This window comes from Myxocyprinus asiaticus, chromosome 3, assembly GCF_019703515.2.
Source record: "Myxocyprinus asiaticus isolate MX2 ecotype Aquarium Trade chromosome 3, UBuf_Myxa_2, whole genome shotgun sequence".
Lineage (NCBI taxonomy): Eukaryota > Metazoa > Chordata > Actinopteri > Cypriniformes > Catostomidae > Myxocyprinus > Myxocyprinus asiaticus.
The window spans coordinates 7,835,628-7,857,813 of record NC_059346.1 but is presented as its reverse complement, the minus strand read 5'-3'; the positions used below and the strand labels follow the sequence as shown (position 1 = coordinate 7,857,813).

Here is a 22,186-nt window from a genome sequence, read left to right as displayed (position 1 = left end):
AGATTTCCAAGTAAAACAGAACATTCAGCAAGAAGTAATGTTATATGAGACTTGATTGTATTCATCAGATCGTGAAAGTTAGGCCTTGGTTACGTCACCAGAAACGAAAAGTTGTTTCAGAGACAGAGAAAGTTATTTCTTTTTTAATGATATATATATATATATATATATATATATATATATATATATATATATATTATATAATTATTATTATTTAGAATAGCAGACACTCTTTTAATACATTTAAAAGGGGCCATTTTGATTTCATGTTGTCTTTAAAGTCTGCTGAAATGAGTTACTAATGCTAAAAGTACTTTTTATTTTCTAAAGAACCCATGACATGTTTTTTTTTGTTTGTTTGTTTTTTTTTTTTTTTTCTGTGTTAATGTATTTCATATCGAAACAGGAAACTGGGCCGGGACATATTGAAGATCTTCTGCTTTTTTTTATAGCCAAGGCAAAATTTGCTACTTGCTATTCCTTGCTGGTGACAGGTGAAATTAGCAGGAGGGGTCATTCTCATTCTAAAGAGCATTTTATTGGACAACAATTCTACACATGCCTGAGTTCAAGCTGAGTCATCAATATTTTTTTACCGTTCACCCAGAAGAAAAAGACAAGCTGCTAAAAGTTTATTTAGTAAACTTTTAAAAGTACACTAGAATACAGATGACCTCAAAGCTAACACTGAAAGACTAAAAGCCACAAAAGTTCAGTTTTGATTTCATGTGGTCTTTAATGATTATAATTAACTTTACTGACTGTCCCTTTCACCTAAAAAAGTTGGACGTTGAGTTAAAGCTGAAGTATGTTATTTCTACGCCACTAGCGCCACAGAAAAGAAATGCACAAAAAAACAAACAAACATTGTTTTCAAATACGCCCCTTGTCTGCTGTTGGTCGAACAAACAGATACCCCCAATTCACGCTATTGGTTGAGTCAATGTTTTTGTGTGGGGCTGGAGGAGCCACTCAAAACAAACAGAGGTTTGAAAATAACAAACAGAACTACAATTTTTATAGTGCCACAGAGACACAGTGTTTCCAGTTTTTGAGAAATGTAACCAAATAATGGCTTACTTAGTTGTCTCCGCATATTAAGCTGAGAGAAAGTATTTTAACACAGAAAAAGTTACACACTTCAGCTTTAATCTAACATGACAAAATGGAAACTCACTCGTGTCACAGCTTGCCCCAAAATACCCATGACGACAACGGCATTCATTTGGTCGGACACACACCTCGTTCTCGTTACAGGTGAAGTTACCTTCACAGAGAGCTGGGGAGACATTATAAACCAGCAAATCAAATAAAATGCCACTCAGGATATAGGAAGTGCTCTCTTAAAAATAGGAAATGATACTTACGTGTTAAACACTCTTCGCCTTGCTGTGCCCATCCGCTGCAACACACAAACCCTGGTGACCTTATAAAAAGATAACAAAAATTGAGTTACAACATTACATTTATTGGAACATGCTCCATGCTTAAATCAAATGTGGCAAACATTGTGAAAATACATCTTATTTCAAGGTGTTGAGTGTTTCTTTTCTGTGCCACTAGCATCACCAAACAGAACTGCAAAAATAATGACTGCTTTTAAACAGGTTTTCCCGAACACTGCAAAAAAATCATATTTTGTCTTATTTTTTTGGTAAAAAATAATCTAGATGTTCTTAAAATAAGTAAGAATTGCACTGAAAGAAATTATTTTGTGGTGAAGTAAATATATCAGAAAAGATTAAGTACTTTCTACACTGAATAAGTTAAAGCGTGAACTCGAAATTATTAAGTAAATTTAAGTAAAAATTATGCTCTAGCTTATAACTAAATATTATTTATGATTGTTCATTATCTTCACAATGTGTCATCCTGTGTCAGTCCTAAATTAGAAAACCTTGTCATACTTATTTGCTAATTTGAGTAAATTTCACTGGTATATAAACAAGTAAATTTTACGAAACTTTTCGAAGCTGGTGTACCCAGCATATACCGAGATTGAATAATTAATGAGCTTGCATGATTTCGCTGTTTGCAATTTATTTACACCAGTTTTTATTACTATTATTATTATTATTATTATTATTATTACTATTGCTGATTTTGTTGTTAGGTTTGGTAACTTTTTTTTGCGAAGTCAAATATTGTACTCAAAATTAATTGTTCATGATCAAAAAAACATTATATTTATTGTTACCGTCATCGTGTTTTGTACACCAAATGTGGAGGTCTGTGTGTGCAGCTCTGTATCTTGTTTCTAATGCCAGTAATGCAAGGTGATGTTTTTTAATAGGCAACATAGCATGAAAAAAGATTCCGTGTGTCATGTGGTACATGATTAAACGTGTTAATTTTATCAAGTTTTTTTTTTTTTTTCTTTCTTAACCCATTGGCAAATTTTCTTTTCTTGTGACAAGCATACATGTTACTTAATTTTGTTGTATTTCTCTGAAAACAAGACAAAATATATTTTGTCATTTTGCTTAATAAGAAGAAGAAGCCTTTATTTTTGTCACACATTATACATTTTTGCCTATATACAGTGAAACTCTTTTTTTGCAAATCCCAACTAAGCTGGGGTCAGAGCACTGGGTCAGCCATGATACGGTGCCCCTGGAGCAGATAGGGTCAAGGGCCTTGCTCAAGAGCCCAACAGTGGCATCTTGGTGGTGCTGGGGCTTGAACTCCTAACCTTCTGGTCAGTAATCCAGAGCCTTAACAGCTGAGCCACCACTGCCCCTAATGTAAAAATATATTTTTTGCAGGAAAACAAGACACTGCAAAAAGCACTGCCCCTATCTTCCATTTCTGCAGTCAAACAGATAGTTCCGCCCCAAACTCAAGCCATTGGTTGAGCCAGTGTTACTGTGTCAGGCTGGTCGGGTTGCTCCAACAAATAGAGCAATGTTTCAATAGAGCCACAGTGTTTACACTTTTCATGGGAATAAACTTACAAATAGCTCACTTATAGTTGTCCCTGCACATTCAGAATAGGAGAAAGTATTTTAACATAAAAAAAACATTACACACTTCAACTTTAATAAACAATGTTTAGCTCAACCAGTACCGTCTGGAATCTTGAAAGACAGCTGGTCATAAAACAAAGTTTGCATCATCATACTGTGAATTGCAAATGTTCTGAGCTATATTTCAATTGCCCATATTAGATCCAAGCATGCATCTCATTCATGTGGCTCATTGGGGATATTGAAAATGTCTGGGTGCCATCTGCAGCTTTGCCTGAGATGCACAACAGCAGATGTTTTATACAGCAAACATACTGTAGCTATGCTGACTTGCATCCATGCATCCATGCACACAAGCATAAGCATTCATTCCTTCATCCACCCTCTCACTGTCAGGAGTCATGCAATCCACATGCCGTTTGAAGTGATAACTTTGTTGGAACACCAGACATAGAGAAACAAACATGGAAGAAAGAATGCTGGTTTGGAACAACATGTGAGTGAGTAAATCATGACAGAAATGTCATTTTTGGGTGAACTATCCTTTTAATGCTCTCTAAATGCTGCTTGGATATAAGACATATGCCGCCCTCATATTCTGTCACATCTGACCTTCCAAGAGGCCTTGTCCACACTTTTGCTTCCTCTGAATCGTTGGGGCTGCTATCTGTGTTCAGTCAGAGTTTGTTTAGCCTATGTGTGTGTGTCGTCCTCAGACATGATCTACACCACAGCCCTGACTTCTTTGCTCTATGTCAAACTGAACATACACATCACAGTGTGAACAAGAAGCTAGGAGCACATTTATTTGAGGGAGGAAAACTTAAAGGGATAGTTCACCCAAAAAAGGAACATTTTGTCATCATTTACTTACCCTGATGTATGACTTTCTTTCTTCTGTGGAGCACCAAAGGAAATGTTAGGGAGAATAAAAAAAGATGCAATGAAACTGAATGGTGACTGAGGCTGTCAGTTCCTAACATTTTTCCTAACATCTCTTATTGTGGTCCTCGGATGAAAGAATGTCATAAGGGCAGTAGCGGTTCTAGCTTGTATGGCACCCTGGGTGAAACCTGATTCCTTGGCGTGAGGGGGGGGGGGATTTGGGACATTGCCCAATGTCGCCCATGCCGAAATCCGGCACTGCATAAGGGTCTAGAATGACATGAGGGTGAAGGGTGAGTAAATGTTGATGAACTAACTCTTTAAACAAATGGAAATTGAGCATCAATCAACAGCTAGTGGGGTCAAATCGATTCAACAACAATAAAGTCCTGTTTGGAAATTCTGAGCAATTTTGTAAAATGAATGTGAACTTCCTGTCAACGTCTGTACTTTGTGAGAATCCCAGCTTGTAAGAATACACACTAGATTATATCTGGTGGTTTACATTTTGATCTCAACTGCAGTGATATCCATCTGGAGCCAGCAAGCTGCTGTAAGAATTCCCCTAAAATGTCCATGAAGCTGAAATACAACATAATTTTGAGATAAGCTTTAAAGGTGCACTTAGTAATTTTTTTCCTTAATAAAAAAAAAAAAAAAGTTTTACTCCTAAAGAAGTGAATTGTAATTTTGAAACATATATATATATATATATATATATATATATATATATATATATATATATATATATATATATATAACAGTGACCACTCACATGACAACCAGTCAAATCGGTAACCTTATAAAAGCTGTTTTATTCTGCATGGAGAGGGTCCCCCTCATAGGAGCTGCCATGTTAGAATAACATGACCAGTCAAATACTACTCGCTTAATCTCAGTAACCACCCTGTTATTGAACACTTTCCATCCTGGATTAAATAATATTGGCTGACTGTGAATAGTGAATTTATACAATGGCATCTGTAACTTAAAACTTTTGAATTTGAATGATGCTGCATCCAGGCCACTAGGTGTCACTGTAAGTCTAAGATGACACAAACAAATAAGTTGCTGAGTGCACCTTTCAATTCACACATCAGAAGCCAATGATATAACTGAAAGTGCTTCAAATTTTAATTATACACATTATAATATCACCTATTTTTGGTATGTTACCAATATTGTGACTAGTGATAGACCGATATATTGGCCAGGGCTGCGTTTCCCAAAAGCATAGCAAGCTTAAGCTGATCGTAGAAACCGTTGGCGCCAATGGTTTCTACGATCTACTCAGGCTTCGATGCTTTTGGGAAATGCAGCCCATGTTAATTAAATGGCTGGCATTAGGTAATTTTGAGACCACCAGCCATTAACCATGCCCAATTGTCTGATTCGGTGAAGGTGAATGCTATACTGCTCTTACTATTTTTGCCATATATAAATAAAGTAATAGTAAGTAGTATGGCAGTTTGCTATTCCGAACTGTCATTTCTGCACCAACTAGCTTTACAAAATGGAATTACAAAAATAACACTTTCCCTAACATTTCCCCCATCTGCCATTGGTTGACCATACACTAGCTTTGTAAATAAAATAAAATAAATAAATTTTAAAAAAATCAATATTGATTTCAATAGTTTGTAGTACTTTTTGTAAAGTACTCACTGTTTTGTAAATACTGTGGAAAGTACATAAGTGTTCATTTTATTACCGCTATATTTTTGCATCTTATTATTTGCCATCATTAAATTGTATTATGTATAGTATATAAGTTTGAACATTATAGAGGGATCAGATGTAGGTTTCTGATCATCAACAGGTCATTTAACATCTTACAACAGTTTACCTATGAAAATGGGATAACCCTAAAAATTCCTTTGTTATCAGTAAAATTCAATGGTAATATGTAATTTAACATCTATATTCAGTTTGAAATGAAGTTGATTGAACTAATGAAGTCAAGTTTCCTTAAAAATTCATTAAGCTAATTTATCAAGTTGCATTGATTTAAGTCAGCATTATGTTCAGTTTAAACATTCAATGAAAGTGAATGGTGACTAAAGCTAAGACTCTGCCTAACATCTTCTTCTGTGTACAACAGAGGAAAGAAAGTCGTAAGGGTTTGGAACAACATGAGGGTGAGTAAATGATGACATAATTTTCAATTTTGTGTGAACCACAGTATACCTTTGCTACAAAGAAAGCATAATCTATACTTTATAATACCAAATGATCCTTGTTTTTGCCTTTATAGGTTAATGTATCAAACTTTATGAGCTTTAAGTTCTTTTAAATGTTTCCCTATTGTTGATGTAGTTTTTTTTTTTTTTTTTTTTTTTTTTTTTTAAGTAGGCTATTATATGCAAAGTGTGCCACGACTTCAGTCCTTGAGTAATTGATGTTGCCCCCAATCCCTCTATGTGGGTCAGTCACCCAGATGTGAACCACAGAGTAAACAGACTCAAATAATTTGCCATTTGGAACATCATCAAAAACCTACTTCAGTACAATTTAAAAAGTTATAGCACTGTTCGAATTCATGAATGTATAGTTATCACAAAACAATGCAACTGCACTTTTGTAAATATCAAAATAAAACTAAGTAAAGGTTACTGGTTGAACTTTTAAAATAACATTAACTGCTAAGAATTAGTGATGTATACTACAATGTTGAGCATTTGATTAATATACTTTGATTTGAGAACATTCAAAACATCAAAGCCATTTGAACATAAACTATTAAAATATAAAGGTCTTGGTATTTGCATGATATCATGCATTAGTTACTTATCATTAGAGCAGAATAAAGGAATGTTTTCTTTTTTCTTTCCACAGCAAAACAGGTATTCATCCAACTTACCCTTGAACTTTGCAAACATTCCTACCCTTTGGATTGAGCTCTTGGCTGAAAATGGGACAAAAGCTTACAAGCAAAAGCACTGAAACTGCTACTGTGCACTTCAGTTCCATGGTAGAAGAAACAGCATCTCTCCATGCGCCTCTTCTGCTCAGCATTCCTTTCTTTTACAATTGCAAGTGGTTCAGATTGGATGTTTTGTATCTCCAACGTCTCAAAACCGTCAACTGCAAACGTCAACACAAGGTTTGGAAGTTAGTATATCCGCATAAATCGCAGTCTTATGTTTATCCAAACTTTCACGGACTCCAAAGCCCGGAAAAAGAGGCAGAGAAAAGAGGAGGAGAGGGCGCACACAAGTTATAAAATCTAAAAGTGATTCTCGTCGTCCAACCCCAGTTCCTGCTGCGGAGAATTTCTGGCTTTATTTTGCTCCCCAAAAACGGGTAGATTTAACTGGTGCATTGCCGAAACTCCTGACACCCTGATGATCCCAGTTTCCCTCTTATATTTCCCAAGTGCAGACTTTCATAACGAATAAACTGCTTCAAATATGGGTCAAGAAACAAAGGGTCTGCACAGAACTTTATGAGCGTCCATTTTAGATAAGACGTTAGGAAATGAAAACGGACCGCTGTTCTGTATCCATTTGGCTCTCTATTTTATTTCCAGAAGGGAAATTCCTCATTAGTGGCCCTATCTGTGGCTTGAGCTCTTGGGAATTCGATACGCCTGCTCTCTTGGTCTTACAGCGGTTTCCCAAATTCTAACCGTAACCACCCGAGCAGCTCCTCATCGAGTGGGTGTGACTACTGTGTGCCTGTGCTAAGGGCTTCACCCAGGACCCATCCAGGGCAAGGCCCCCTTTTACAAACACTCTCAGCATGCGCGCGCTCGCGGGCAAAAGCGCATTCGCGCTTTATTCTCTCGCACAAATCTAAATAAGGATCATATAATTTGTTTTTTTAATAATATGTAATTACTATAAACTTACCTAAAACCGAATCACAGCCAGAAAAATACAACTTTACAATGCAAACTTTGGGTAGCCTATTTTTTTTTAAAGTGAGTGAAGGAGTGAATCCATTATTTAGGTGCATCTTAGGCCTTGCACTTCTTGAAAATTGAACTTAACATTCTGGCAAATATCAACAAGCTAAATTCTATCCAAACCTTTAGAACATTTCACTTATCAAAGAAGTAAAAAAAAAAAAAGTGTGATTGCAGTGATTTATATTCATACAAGTAACAGTTGAATGCTATATAAAAAGGGATTGGATCACAGGGTTGAGTTTTTAACATTTAACAAAATGTGGCTAGCTTGTGTCTACTGTATATGATAATGTCATGCATTTTTTTTTTTTTTTTTAGATCACAATATCACTGAAAAAAAAAAAAAAAAAGGAAAAAAGTATAAGAGAACTTAGTTTTTCCATTGTGTTCAGGACATTAAGACTTCTGTTAAAGATCTTTTTTTAACATATGATTTGAGGAATATTCCAAATATTGCATTGGGGTGATTGTGTTCAGGTTACAGGGTTGAGTCAATATTATGGGACAAAAAAAAAAAAAAAAAAAAAAAAAAAAAAAAAAAAAAATATATATATATATATATATATATATATATATATATATATATATATATATATATATATATATATATATATATATATATATTTCTTCAAAATTAAAAATAAATCACGTTTACAAAATATATTTATTTACAATATATTTACAACATAATGCAAAAACAATATTTTTTGAAGTACTTTAATATTTATATTTCAAAATAAAGTGAAATACCAGAGCAGAGGCACAGTAAAAAAAAAACAAACAAAAAAAAAAAATTATTTTTCTTTTTTCTTCAGCTTTGTAGATGGCGTTTAACATGTTTAATTATTTATTTATTTATTTTAATGACGTACTTTGCCATGAAGGTTATTTATCTTAATTTTAAAATGTGATTGGAGGACGAAACCTGCAAAAAGAATAAATACACAAATACATATATAAATAAGTAAATTAATCCATATTATTGTGCATAAATAAATATATAAATCATCAAATGTGCGAGGAGGTATACAATCCGTATAATTGTGCATAAATACATATATAAATAATTAAATGTGCGAGGAGGTATACAAATAATTAAATAAACAAATAAATAAATGCACCCATTAATGCAAAATAATACAATATAAAACGGTTGGGGAAATGCAAAAATGAAAGCTGATTTTTAATTCTATATTTCTTTAATCATTCATTTATTTCTGTACTTATTTTTCCTTTGTGCAACATGTTAATGAGAGGATGTCAATCAAACATCAGCAGGCGGACTTTATGAAACCATTGGCTGATCATGACATTAATAAGGACAATACCGAATTTTCACAATCAACCAATTAATAAAAGTTTAGCAAAGGATCTGGCTTTTGCGATTTTCCAAACTATTCGCTGCCTCGCGGAGCAACTCTGCTATGACCTTCTCTTCACCACGGTGAAACTGCAAACTCATGCCAATAACCGCTGCATCTTGTATCTATAGTTTAATGCCTGAACAGCTGTTGACATCCTCTCATTAGCATGTTGCGCAAAGGAAAAATAAATGAGTAACAGCATACAGAAATGCATCTATGATTAAAGAAATATAGAAATGTGGAATAAAAATCAAGTTTCATTTTTGCATTTCCTTTACAATTAGCATTTCCTCAACCATGTATTTATGTTTTGTATTAGCCTTTATAATTTTTTGCATTAATTGGTGTATTTATTTATTTATTTAATCTATTTATTTATATATCCCCTCGCAAATGTAATGATTTATATATGCATTTATGTATGAATATGCAGATTTATTTGTGTATTTATTTAATTATTGTTTTTGCATGTTTCGTCCTCCATATAAATTCACTTAAGATGTATACTGACAAATGTAGAGTCAGTGGGAGGCAAAAGGCACCGCATTTATGGAATCACCCAAAGACATAAAATATGAACTATTTTCCTTTTGAGAAAGAAAGTTTATTATTATTATTATTATTATTATTATTATTATTATTATTATTATTATTATTATTATTAGTTATTTTGTTAGTAGACTCTTTTAAGTTATTTTGTCCACAAAAGTATAGATATAGCTAAATAATCCCCTCATCCTTTTTTTAATTTATTTATTTATTTATTTGCTGCTGCTCCTGCTGCTGCTGCCAATACAGGTATTTTAGAACTTTATGGCCAATACTAATGAACAAGGCAATGATAATGCTGAAATGGCATAATGTAGCCTACTAATATTAGTTTTCCTTCACTTCAATATTTTCCCTCAGGCTTGAAGTAAAGATGAAATACAATGCAGTGGCTCCCCCTTCTGTTAACTGCATGAAACATGCACAACAAACTTAGTACGTCAGTAAACGGCAAATCCTAGCTAACAAAAAAATAGCATATATTAGCACATTTATTATCAAATATTTCCTAGTAAATTACTTAATTCATTAATTTACACCTTGAAAATAAATCACAGACTGTGGTGTTTCTGTTTTGTAACTTAATAAATACACCGAATGCAATGTATGCAACTGCATCTTATTTATAGCATCCCATGCATGTTCTAAGTCCATAAACAGGAACGTCACAAGATTTCGACCAATTAACCTCTCTACATCTGCCTGGTATTTAAATATGGGGTGGTCTCTACAGGCAAAGAGCCCTGGGAAAGGGTAGCGTCCCAAAGGAGTAGTACAACTGTGTTCTTTTGTATATTTTAGATACATCATCGGTAGGGCCGAAGCACGGTTATTTGGGCCCCCTGACTGTATCTTGCTCTGGGCCCCTTTCCTATTAAAAAATATAGTTTAGAATTTGTTGCAGGGCCCCCTGGACCTTTGGGCCCCTAGAATCGTTACCGCCTTTCACCCCACTAGCTATGGCCCGATTGTCAGTACAGAAGCCTTGACCTTATGCCTCTCCTCAAAACTCTACCTGCCTTTGAGCTCGCGATTCGTGACAGCAATATTTGAGGTTTGTTTTGCTCCACTCAGCATTGTTATCATCGGAGTGTACAAGCCCTGACCAAAACATATGTACAAGAGGAATCTACTCACAACAATGACAATGTGTCCTTCAACAGCAAGATATCCATTGACATTGAACAGACAAAAGAAGCCTACAAAAGCAAAGACACTCTTGAGTTACTTAGAAGCTTGGTAATTTTTAAACTGTGCTCATATGACATCCTGGTTGACAAGAAAAAAGAGGTATGTAATTCAAATAATGCATAGTCTATATAATTTGATCACATTATCCATTCAAATGTGCATTCCTGTTATTGCATGTATTTATTTGAGGACCCTATATCTTGCACAATGCCTTATCTGGAATTACTCCTTTTTTTTTAGAGCTCACTGTCATTGGCCTGTTCCAGATGTTTGTCTATTGGGGGTCTGGGGTGGCAAATTGCCAGGCAGAAGTCATGTGGTTACTGTGTATAGTTACCAAATAGTCAGCATTACTGGCAAGGGCAGAATGAACCTCAGACATGTACATGGAAGGAGTCTGTTTGACTTTTACACAACTGGGAGGTGGAAACACACACTAAACCTGTGTTAAATAGATAGTTGACCCAAAATAATAATAATAAATCTGCCAACATTTACTCACTCTCATGTTGTTATGTTGTTCCAAATCCATATATGACTTTATTTCTTTAGTGAAACATAAAAGGAGATGTTAGGCAGAATGTTAAGGACTGACAGCCTCAGTCACCATTCACTTTCAGTGCATCTATGTTCCATACAATGAACATGAATGGTGACTAAAATTCTACCTAATAGGGCTGCTAAGGCTGTCGACTTTATTCCTTTAAAACTATGGATTTCAACATTTACAGATCAAAAAAAGTATTAGGACAAAAAAGTATTAGGACACTAATGCAATGAAAAACCAAATACTTGTGTTTGGGATTTCATTGCATTAGTGTCCTAATCATTTTTTTGTCTTAATTTTAAACAGTTGCTTTTAAAACCATTGCAGTGTGCTTGCCTATTAGGGTTGCCACGGTGTACAGTGTTACCGGTTTTACTCGGGTACAAGGGACAACACCTGTGTGAAATTTCATACTGGGTAAAAGGGGGAAACATTATGAATGGAACTTCCAATATCAATACAATAGCCTAACGAATAGAATATCCTTAAATAAAGAATAGTTGCCTAATGCCTAATGGTGAGCGTAACACTGCAGGGTCACTTTATATATAGCCTATACATGTTTGATTAAATCATAAAATAATACAAAAACACGTTCACCTCGAACCATGATTTATATTTCAGTGATTATTATCATCTTTATAAGTATTATGTTTATATTTATAATTGTTTTTAGATCTTGATTTTTATTAGTAATTTTCCACCTGTTTTAATATTTGCGTGACGGTAAATGGAAAGGTTGTTATATATGATTTTTTTTTCTTTTGACCACTTTGTTGTTTTAATTGCTTTTTCGTTTGAAGTGCATTTTGAATTTAGAAATGTCTTTGGTTTAAGTTTTTTGTTTTTTAAATAAATGAATTTAATTTTCAATGAAAAGTCACTAAAGCAAGAATATTCACTGAACCCTTAGCCGGAGGGTTGAAGATGTAATTGGATATTGTGATATATATATATATATATATATATATATATATATATATATATATATATATATATATATATATATATATATATATATATATATATATATATATATATATATATATATATATATATATATATATATATATTATTATTATTATTATTATTATTATTATTATTATTATTTATTTTTTATTTTATTTTAGTTTTTAGTTTTTTTTTTTTATAAAAATATCGTGAACATATTTCTTGCATATTGCCCAGCCCTAGGAGGGAACAAAACAAATTTATTCACACACATTCAAAGTCAGTGCACTTCCAAAGCAGCTAAACTGGTACCTGGGATGAAAGGTAACAAAACACCAACATTAAACCTGCAACAACAACCCACAATAAGTTATGTATTTGCCCGGACAACGAAATACCCGACCGGTAGCCCACGACGGAGAGAATGCACGGATGAAGTAGGTTCGTTGGCAAAGAGATGTTGCCCTTCACAACTGTTGAAAAGCCATCTTTCAAAAAGTTGAACAAACATTTTAATTGCACTTCATTTTTTTTCTGTTTCATTTGCATGTTTAGTTAAAATAAATAAAAAATATAGTTAAAAGTTTGAAATCAAGCTGTGTTATTGTGTAGGTTGTTGCTTAACGAAAATTACCCCATAGTACCACTTTGCGTCCAATCAGCGGTAATACCAGTGTTAGTTGGTTTGAACGTGAGCACTGCACCGGTGTGAAAATTATAATATCGTGGCAAGTCTATTGCCTATAAGGGAAGGTAAAGTGCTCAACTCTTTATATAATTATACAGCTCTTTAAAAATTAAGTAATACTCAAAATAAATTCAGATCATATTGTTTTACATCATACAGTAATATGTACATTATTTCATTATTTCTATCTCCCACAGATAATGGACCTTAGCAGAAAGTTGTTGGGACAGATGTTTGAGCAAGATGTTTGAGCAAGTTATGAAGGTGACATTCTATGGTCAGTTTGTGGTAGGTGAGAACCATCAGTCCATCAAACCTCTAGTGTAGAAGGACAAAGCATATGGTGTGGGTGTTGTGCTGGATTACAGCGTGGAAGAAGATCTCTCACAAGAAGAGGCTGAAAGGAAAGGCCCTACATCCACGAACTACCATGTTTATAAGTTTATTCAGCTTCAATCATTTATAGGTCCCAGGGTGGCCAGGAAGATTTGTGAGCAATTCAACAATATATGATGTAAGATAATGTCTATAGTCCTGATAGGAGAATGTTACTCATGATGTTCAGCTGAATGTATAACTGAGGCCTGTCTCGTGAAGCCTGTTTTAGTGGCTACATAGGTAAGTTTGAGTTTAGTTTGAGCATACTCTGATTTTTCAGCCTCAAGAAGGCGGATCGTTTTTTACTGATGTTCATCACCATGGTAAATTATGCTACATGGCATTAATTCTGGGTAATAGATCACAAACAGACACTGAACCAATCAGCTGTGAGTAAAGTGACATCGATGGAACAATAAAGTCACAAAGTGTGCTTCACAGGGAAATATATATATTTAATGGATTTAGATGCAGTGGCAAAAAACTTTTTGGAATTACCTGCATTTATGCATACAGTAAATTTGTCTTAAAATCTGGTTTGATCTTCATCTTAGTTACAACAATGAACAAACACCATCTGATTGAAATCATAACACAAAACATATTGTATTGTTCTTGTACATATTGAATATATCATTCAAACATTCACACTGTAGGCTGGAAAAAGAATGTGAACCCCTAGGCTTATGACATAAAAAAAAAAGCTAAATAGAGTTAAGAGTTGGCAAACCTGGCATCCATTTAAAGGGATAGTTCACCCAAAAATGAAAATGTAGTCATTGTTTACTCACCCCTGTGTTGTTATAACCCCATATTACTTTTTTCTTTTTCTTAACACAAAGAGAGAAATTGTGAAAAAAAAAATTGTGCTCAGTGGCAGTTTATGGTGACCACCACTTCAAGCTTCAGAAGGACACAAAAGAATAATTCAGAAGTCTAATGAATTATGGCATGTGACTCATGTCTTGTTCTGAAGGAATACGATAAGGTTTGGTGAGAAACAAACTGAAATCTAACGTATTATTAAGCTAAACTCTTGACCGACAGTTGATAGCGAGCTTTAGAGCTCCTTGCACAACAGCAACTTCCGTAGTTTGTAGTCAAAAAATAGATGCATTTCTATGCCTAGCCTTATTTGTTTGAGCCCTCAATCAAACAGAGGTACATGAAGGTAGCTACGTTCACACCGTGTCCTACTCAGGCACCAAATGACACCCAATAAAAGTAATATTTTCTATGTTAATCCGAGTTTTTGTCCTAAGCAGCTGCGACGGGACATTCTGTCGATCGCTTGGTTTCTATATTTGGCGTCGCGCCGGGTAACCCTGTCCACTATGAACTGGCCGACGTCCAAAATCAATCTGATAACATTATATTGAAGCCAGCATCTCACTTGCCAGTTAAAACTACTTGATTTTGGCCGAGAATGTTACAACTACCGACTGTTTTCGCAGAGGTCTGACACACACACACCTGTACAGAATAGAGGTGACCGACATTCCCGCTCCTTCCTCCTTTCTCTCCAGTTCTTCCACTTCACTTCTGGTAAGCGGAACGTCCAAAGAACTGTGGTCTCCTGTTCTCTCTGTCTGACTGTAGCATCTGGGTGTGTGTGTAGCTACCTTCAGCCTCCTCCATGACACTGTTTGATTGAGGACTCTGGTTCAAACAAATAAGGCTATAGGCATAGAAATTAATATATTTTTTGACTACAAACTCTTCACACATGTTTGTAAGTTATGCTCTCCATTTTGTTTGCAGCTATGTTTGTGTTTTCTGTCGTTAATATCGCTGTTGGTTCTGTTGAAGTAAAACAAAACGAGTGTTTGCTTGAATGGCCCACCTCGCAAGCAGCAGAGTAACTACTGTTGCTCTTGTGCCATGAACTCTAATGCTCGGCTGCAGACTCATAAACACGCACAGGAGATAAACCATCGGTCATGAGTTTCACATAATAATATGTTAGATTTTGGTTTGTTTCTCACAAAACTTTATAGTTTTCCTTCAGAACAAGACATGAGTCGCATACAATAATTTATTAGACTTCTGAATTATACTTTTGTGTCCTTTTGAAGCTTGAAGAGGTAGTCACTATAATTGACATTTTATAGTTGTATGACGTTACTGAGCGCAACATTTTTTCACAATTTCTCCCTTTGTGTTAAGAAAAAGAGATAAAGTCATATGGGGTTATAACAACACAGGTGTGAGTAAACAATGACTGAATTTTAATATTTGTGTGAACTAATCCTTTAACGAAAGGAGATTGGAGGTGTGGGTTAGAGCTACTTTGACTTATAAAAAGCTCTCAAACATTTTGAATTTGCCATTCACAAGAAGCATCTGCTGACGTGGACCATGCCTCGCACAAAATTAGGGATGCACCGACAGAGGTGGGTAGTAACGCGCTACATTTACTCAAGTAACTTTATGGAAAAAATTTACTTTTATGAGTATTTTTATGATGGGTACTTTTCACTTTTACACAAGTAAATTTCTGTTGAAAAAAATTTACTTTTACTTCGTTACAATGGGTGGCGTTCCTGTCGTTACATTACTGGTTTTAATTTAATAAGTGTTAATAAATGTGTAATTTATTGATATTTTTGAATGGGACTCTTACAACAGTGGAACTTCACAGCTGCACGCTGTCACTCGAGTGGCAATTAACACTACAGCAGCAAGTGCGCAAAACAAACATTCCTTCACTCCACACAATGCCTTCATTTTATACCAAGACAAGGATATATTTCACGATTAAAACTGCAGCTCCAAATAAAGAAAACATGATGAGACAAGTTTTAGAGATTGTGACAATGTGGGCTTGTCTGTGTCATGGTGATACTCATTCATTCTCAGCGTGAATCTGTAAATGTGGGCTCTTATGACCTCAGTTTCTAAGTTTGCATTTTATATCAGCGCTGCAACATAGTGCGTACTGTATAAATCCTTGTACACATCCGCGTTAAGTGCAAATGTTTTGCCCTGCCTATCACGATTATGAGCATTTCTGCATGTGCAAGGTTGGCGTGTGCACAGCGTTTGACAGATGGGGCCAACAAGCTTCCAAACACAGAGAAAAGGTGCAGTTTACCATTAGTGTACATAACTAATTATCTAAATACTTTTGACACTGACAATGCTGGACCGTCACTGAACTAAATTCACGCAGGATGTAAAAAGCTGTGAAATAACAACAGAAGGCGTGAATAAATCTTGCTTCAGTGTATAATTAAACATTATATATAACTTGGGACTGTGTGATATTGTTCATGTTTTTCACTACACAACAAAAAGTTTTCCAAACTTCTCTTCTAATCGACAGATTTGTCCAAATCTGAGAGGCATCCTTAAAGTGATAGTTCAGCCTTCAATATTATATCATCATTTCCCCGCCCTCATGTTCTTCCTACCTCCTGAAAATTCTGTGTGTGTGTGTGGGTGGGATGGGACATGCAGTGAGTGTAAATGATGATTATTCTGTCTAACATCTCCTTATATTCTCGCATCATTTATTCACCCTCATGCCATCCCAGATGAGTGTTGTTTTTTTTCTTCTGCTGAACACAAATATTTTTAGAAGAATAGCTCAGCTCTGTTAGTTTATACTAGAATGCAAGTGAATGAATGGGTACCAAATCTTTGAAGCTCAGAAAGCACATAAAGACAGCATTAAATGAATTCAAATGACACTGGTTCAATCTATGTCTTCAGAAGGGATATGATAAGTGGGTGAGAAACAGATCAATATTTAAATCCTTTTTTACTAATAAATCTCCACTTTCACATTCTTCTTCTTGTGTATTTGGTGATTCAATTCTTTTTGTATATTGCCACCTACTGGGCATGGAGGGAATTGATAGTAAAAAAAAAAGGACTTTATATATTATATTATAAAGTTATAGATATTTATCTGTTTCTCACCCACACCTATCAAATTGCTTCTGAAAATTACTGGAGTCATATGAATTACATTTATGCTGCCTCTGTGTGCTTTTTGGAGCTTCAAGTTCTGGTCACTATTCACTTGCATTGTATGGACCAATAGAGCTGAAATACTCTTCTAAAAATCTTAATTTGTGTTCGGCAAAAGAAAGAAAGTCATACACATCTGGGATGGCATGAGGGTGAGAAAATGAGAGCATTTAAATTTTTTGGGGAACTATCTGTTTAATTTGATGCATGGAAGAAGGAAGTTATATGGGTTTGGAACAGCATGGTGGTGAATGATGAAAATTTCCATTATTTACAATAATATTAATAGTATTATTATTATTATTATTAATCATTCTGTAATGCATGTTAAATGTGTATCATGTACTGGAATATAGGAGAGTAAACATCGAATACGTTATATGTGAAAGTAGCTAGTTACTCACTACTTAAGTATTCTTTTTATTGGATATTTTCTTACTCTTACTCAAGTCATTTTTAACATGATTACTTCTACTTGAGTAATTTTTTATTTTTTCTAAAGTAATTGTACTTTTACTTGAGTAAAGGTTTTGGCTACTCTACCCACCTCTGTGCACCAATATGGAATTTCTGGATACGATAACCGATAATTCACAGCTTATTCTGGCTGATACCGATATTTATATATATACACTACTATTCAAAAGTTTAGGGTCACTTACTCATTTATTTATTTATTTATTTATTTATTTATTTATTTTTTTTTTTTTTTTCCACATTTAGAATAATAGTAAAGTCATCACAACTATGGAATAATAGAAATGGAAATATGGGAATTATGTTGTGACAAAAAAAAAAAAAAATAAAAAATAAATAATCAAAACTATGTTATATTTTAACATCTTCAAAGTGGCCACACTTTGCCTAGATTTTGCAGAAATGTACTCTTGGCATTTTCTCAACCAACTTCTTAAGGTATCACCCTGGGATGCTTTTTAAACAGTACTGAAGGAGTTCCCATCTATATGCTGGGCACTTAGTGGCTGCTTTTCTTAATTATTCGGTCCAAAATTAGTTTTGTAATTAAATAAATTAATATGTTGGCACAATTATATTTTTGTCTACAAAACTAATTTAAAACATTTAAGCATACGCCTTCAGATCAAAAAGTTTTTAAGATCATGAGAAACATTTCAGGCAAGTGACCCCAAACTTTTGAAAGGTAGTGTATATATAAACAGTTGTGCTCAAAAGTTTGCATACCCTTGGAGAATTGGTAATATATGTACCATTTTTAAAGAAAACATGAGTGAGCAGGCAAAACACATTTCTTTTATTTCTTATGGGATTCATATTAAATTGTAGGTTATAACAGAATGGCACTATCATAAAACAAAACATGGCAACAAAGAAAAAAATTAAATGACCCCTGTTCAAAAGTATGCATACCCTTAGTTCTTAATACTGTGTATTGCCCCCTTTAGCATCAATGACAGCATGCAGTCTTTTGTAATAGTTGTCTATGAAGCCCCAAATTCTTGCAGGTGGTATAGCTGCCCATTCGTCTTGGCAAAATGCCTCCAGGTCATGCAAAGTCTTTGGTCATCTTGCATGAACCGTTTGAGATCTCCCCAGAGTGGCTCGATGATATTAAGGTCAGGAGACTGTGATGGCCACTCCAGAACCTTCACCTTTTTCTGCTGTAACCACTGGAGGGTCAACTTGGCCTTGTGATTAGGGTCATTGTTGTGCTGGAAAGTCCAAGAGCGTCCCATGCGCAGCTTTCGTGGAGAAGAATGCAAATTGTCTGCCAGTATTTTCTGATAACATGCTGCATTCATCTTGCCATCAATTTTCACAAGATTCTCCATGCCTTTAGAGCTCACACACCCCCAAAACATCAGTGAGCCACCACCATGCTTCACAGTGGGGATGGTATTCTTTTCACTATAGGCCTTGTTGACCCCTCTCCAAACATAACGCTTATGGTTGTGACCATAAAGCTCTATTTTGGCCTTGTCACTCCAAATTACAGTGTGCCAGAAGCTGTGAGGCATGTCAAGGTGTTGTCGGGCATATTGTAACTGGGCTTTTTTGTGGCATTGGCGCAGTAAAGGCTTCTTTCTGGCAACTTGACCATGCAGCTCATTTTTGTTCAAGTATCGTCGTATTGTGCTCCTTGAAACAACCACGCTGTCTTTTTCCAGAGCAGCCTGTATTTCTCCTGAGGTTACCTGTGGGTTTTTCTTTGTATCCCGATGAATTCTTCTGGCAGTTGTGGCTGAAATCTTTCTTGGTCTACCTGACTTTGGCTTGATATCAGGAGATCCCCGAATTTTCCCCTCCTTAATAAGTGACTGAATAGTACTGACTGGCATTTTCAAGGCTTTGGATATCTTTTTATCCTTTTCCATCTTTATAAAGTTCCATTACCTTGTTACGCAGGTCTTTTGACAATACTTTTCTGCTCCCCATGGCTCGGTATCTAGCCTGCTCAGTGCATCCATGTGAGAGCTAATAAACTCATTGACTATTTATACACAGACACTAACTGCACTTTAAAAAGCCACAGGTGTGGGAAATTAACCTTTAATTGCCATTTAAACCTGTGTGTGTGTCACCTTATGTGTCTGCAACAAGGCCAAACATTCAAGGGTATGTAAACTTTTGATCAGGGCCATTTGGGTGATTTCTGTTATCATTATGATTTATAAAGGAGCCAAACAATGTGATAATAAATGGCTTCATATGATCACTATCCTTAAATAAAAGAGGTTTTTTTTGCATGATCAGTCATATTTTCAAAATCAATGGCAAAATTTCACAATTTCTGCCAGGGTATGCAAACTTTTATATATATATATATATATATATATATATATATATATATATATATATATATATAAATGTTTATCCTTTAACCTGGAACTGCTAGCTAATTCATTAAAAGCTTCTCTTTGAAAAATATTTGTCATTTAAATGCTTGGAATTTGGACTTGCTGCTATTTAAAGTTTGGCAGATGTAACATGAACCAGAAATGTACCTACTATATTACCTATGAATGATGATTTTAATGATAAATAAATGAAAATACACTTGCATTAATTGTATGGTGCCCATTTATAAGAGTGTTTACGGTAATCCTGATGACTCGCTAACAGAGAGAGAATAATGAACTTCAAACCGCTGTGATAATGCATTAAACCAAAATAACAGCATGTAATGAACATTGAACAACAAAACACACAATGCAAACCCTAATCTCTGTATACATGGTGTAATGTTTATGAAAGCAGCCAGACTGATTGTATGTGTTACATATGTGTGCTTATGCGCATCTCATTCATAGACGCTTGTTACAGCGCTCATATGTGACAGTTCCACTGTATAACTTATGAAATGTGAACGCAATAATCATAATGGGAATATGTAACATCATACAGATTGAATAGTCATGAGTCATAACGTTCTAAAAGTCTCAACTAGTAAAATACAACAAGCTCATTCGTTTCACTCTTGTCAAGACCTATGAACCGTGTTAGGTTGTTTTGGAGCTTGTTTTATCACAGTGCTGTAAGTAACGATGTGCAATTTCCCACATTCTGTTTATGTTTCGTGAAGTAATAAGCAAAAATTATCACCCCCATGTAACATAAATACATGTTTTTGTCACATTTTCGTTTATTGCCTCAATAAATACATAAACAGAATATGGTAATGGCATGTCGTTACTTACAGCAGACAATCCCAATTTAAAACCAGACCCAAAACAATGTAACAAGGTGCAGAGATGTTGAAATAATCCACACAGAGTGACATTAGCATGGCTCTCACCTGCTCTCACTCACACAGAACCGTCGCTTGGGGTTGCCCAAGTCTCTGCCTAAAATTAAGATAGATAAGCAGGCAGTCAGAGATTCTCAGCAGCAAGCAAATAACCCATAACATATTATCGCCTAAAATATCGGCGGTAATTCCATTATAAGCGCGATAATAATATTTTGATATTCCCAGTTATCGGCCAGTAATATATCGGCCGCCGATAGTGCATCCCTACAAAAAAGATATCTCAGAAGAGCTACGATTAAGAATTGCTGCTTTGCATAAAGCTGGAAAGGGTTATAAAGTTATCTCGAAAGGCTTAGATATTTATCTGTCCACAGTTAGACAAATTGTCTATAAATGGAGATGATTTAATACTGTGGCTACTCTCCCTAGAAGTGGCCGTCCAGCCAAGATGATTCAAAGGGCACACCGCAGAATGCTCAATGGTAAAAAAAAAAAAATAACCCTAGAGTGACAGCAAAAGACTTGACGGAATCATTGGAACTGGTAACATCTCTGTTCATGAGACTACTATACAGAAAACATTAAACAGACATGGTGTCCATGGCAGGCAAAACCCACTATCTGTTGACCTCTAGCAGTGTTTTTCCATGCTGTGTAAATGTTTAAATTCTTTATAATTTCATAATGATCTCTTGATCTTCAGCGGAGAAGTGAATCACACACTGAATTGCTCACTAAAAGGTAGATTGCGCTGTCTTTCTCCAAGCTTCATGCTATTTGTGGCAAATTCATCTGCTATGCATGGCAAATGTCACTCATTCATGTGCACACACTTTAGGGTTAAACATGAACTCAGGGTCAAACTCTGAGTTGACAGAGAAGGTTTATAGCAAACGTCTTGAGATCGCTGAACCCGATCTATACCAGTTTGGCTCTGTTATTTTGTCGACCTGAAACTTACTCTGAAACTCTGAGTTTGTTCAACTAGCTGTGTGAAAAAGGCCTCTGGTCTGCAGGCATTTTTTAACATACAACTTGGGCCAAATCAGGCT

The 22,186-nt window shown here is 35.0% G+C and overlaps 1 protein-coding gene and 1 pseudogene across 1 annotated transcript in view; one reads left to right on the top strand and one right to left on the bottom strand.

The window, feature by feature from the left end:
• scarf2 (scavenger receptor class F, member 2) overlaps positions 1–7,444 on the bottom strand; it is a 43,677-nt gene extending 36,233 nt beyond the window's left edge. The window contains exons 1-3 of the mRNA XM_051679655.1: positions 6,712–7,444; positions 1,368–1,426; positions 1,178–1,279 (exon numbers count right to left, since the gene is read on the bottom strand). Of these exons, the coding sequence (XP_051535615.1) occupies positions 1,178–1,279; positions 1,368–1,426; positions 6,712–6,866 (316 nt within the window). The 5' untranslated portion in view covers positions 6,867–7,444. The remainder of the gene's footprint in view (positions 1–1,177; positions 1,280–1,367; positions 1,427–6,711) is intronic.
• Positions 7,445–10,633: 3,189 nt separating this feature from the next.
• Positions 10,634–22,186, top strand: part of LOC127431084 (proline dehydrogenase 1, mitochondrial-like) — a 39,559-nt pseudogene continuing 28,006 nt past the window's right edge.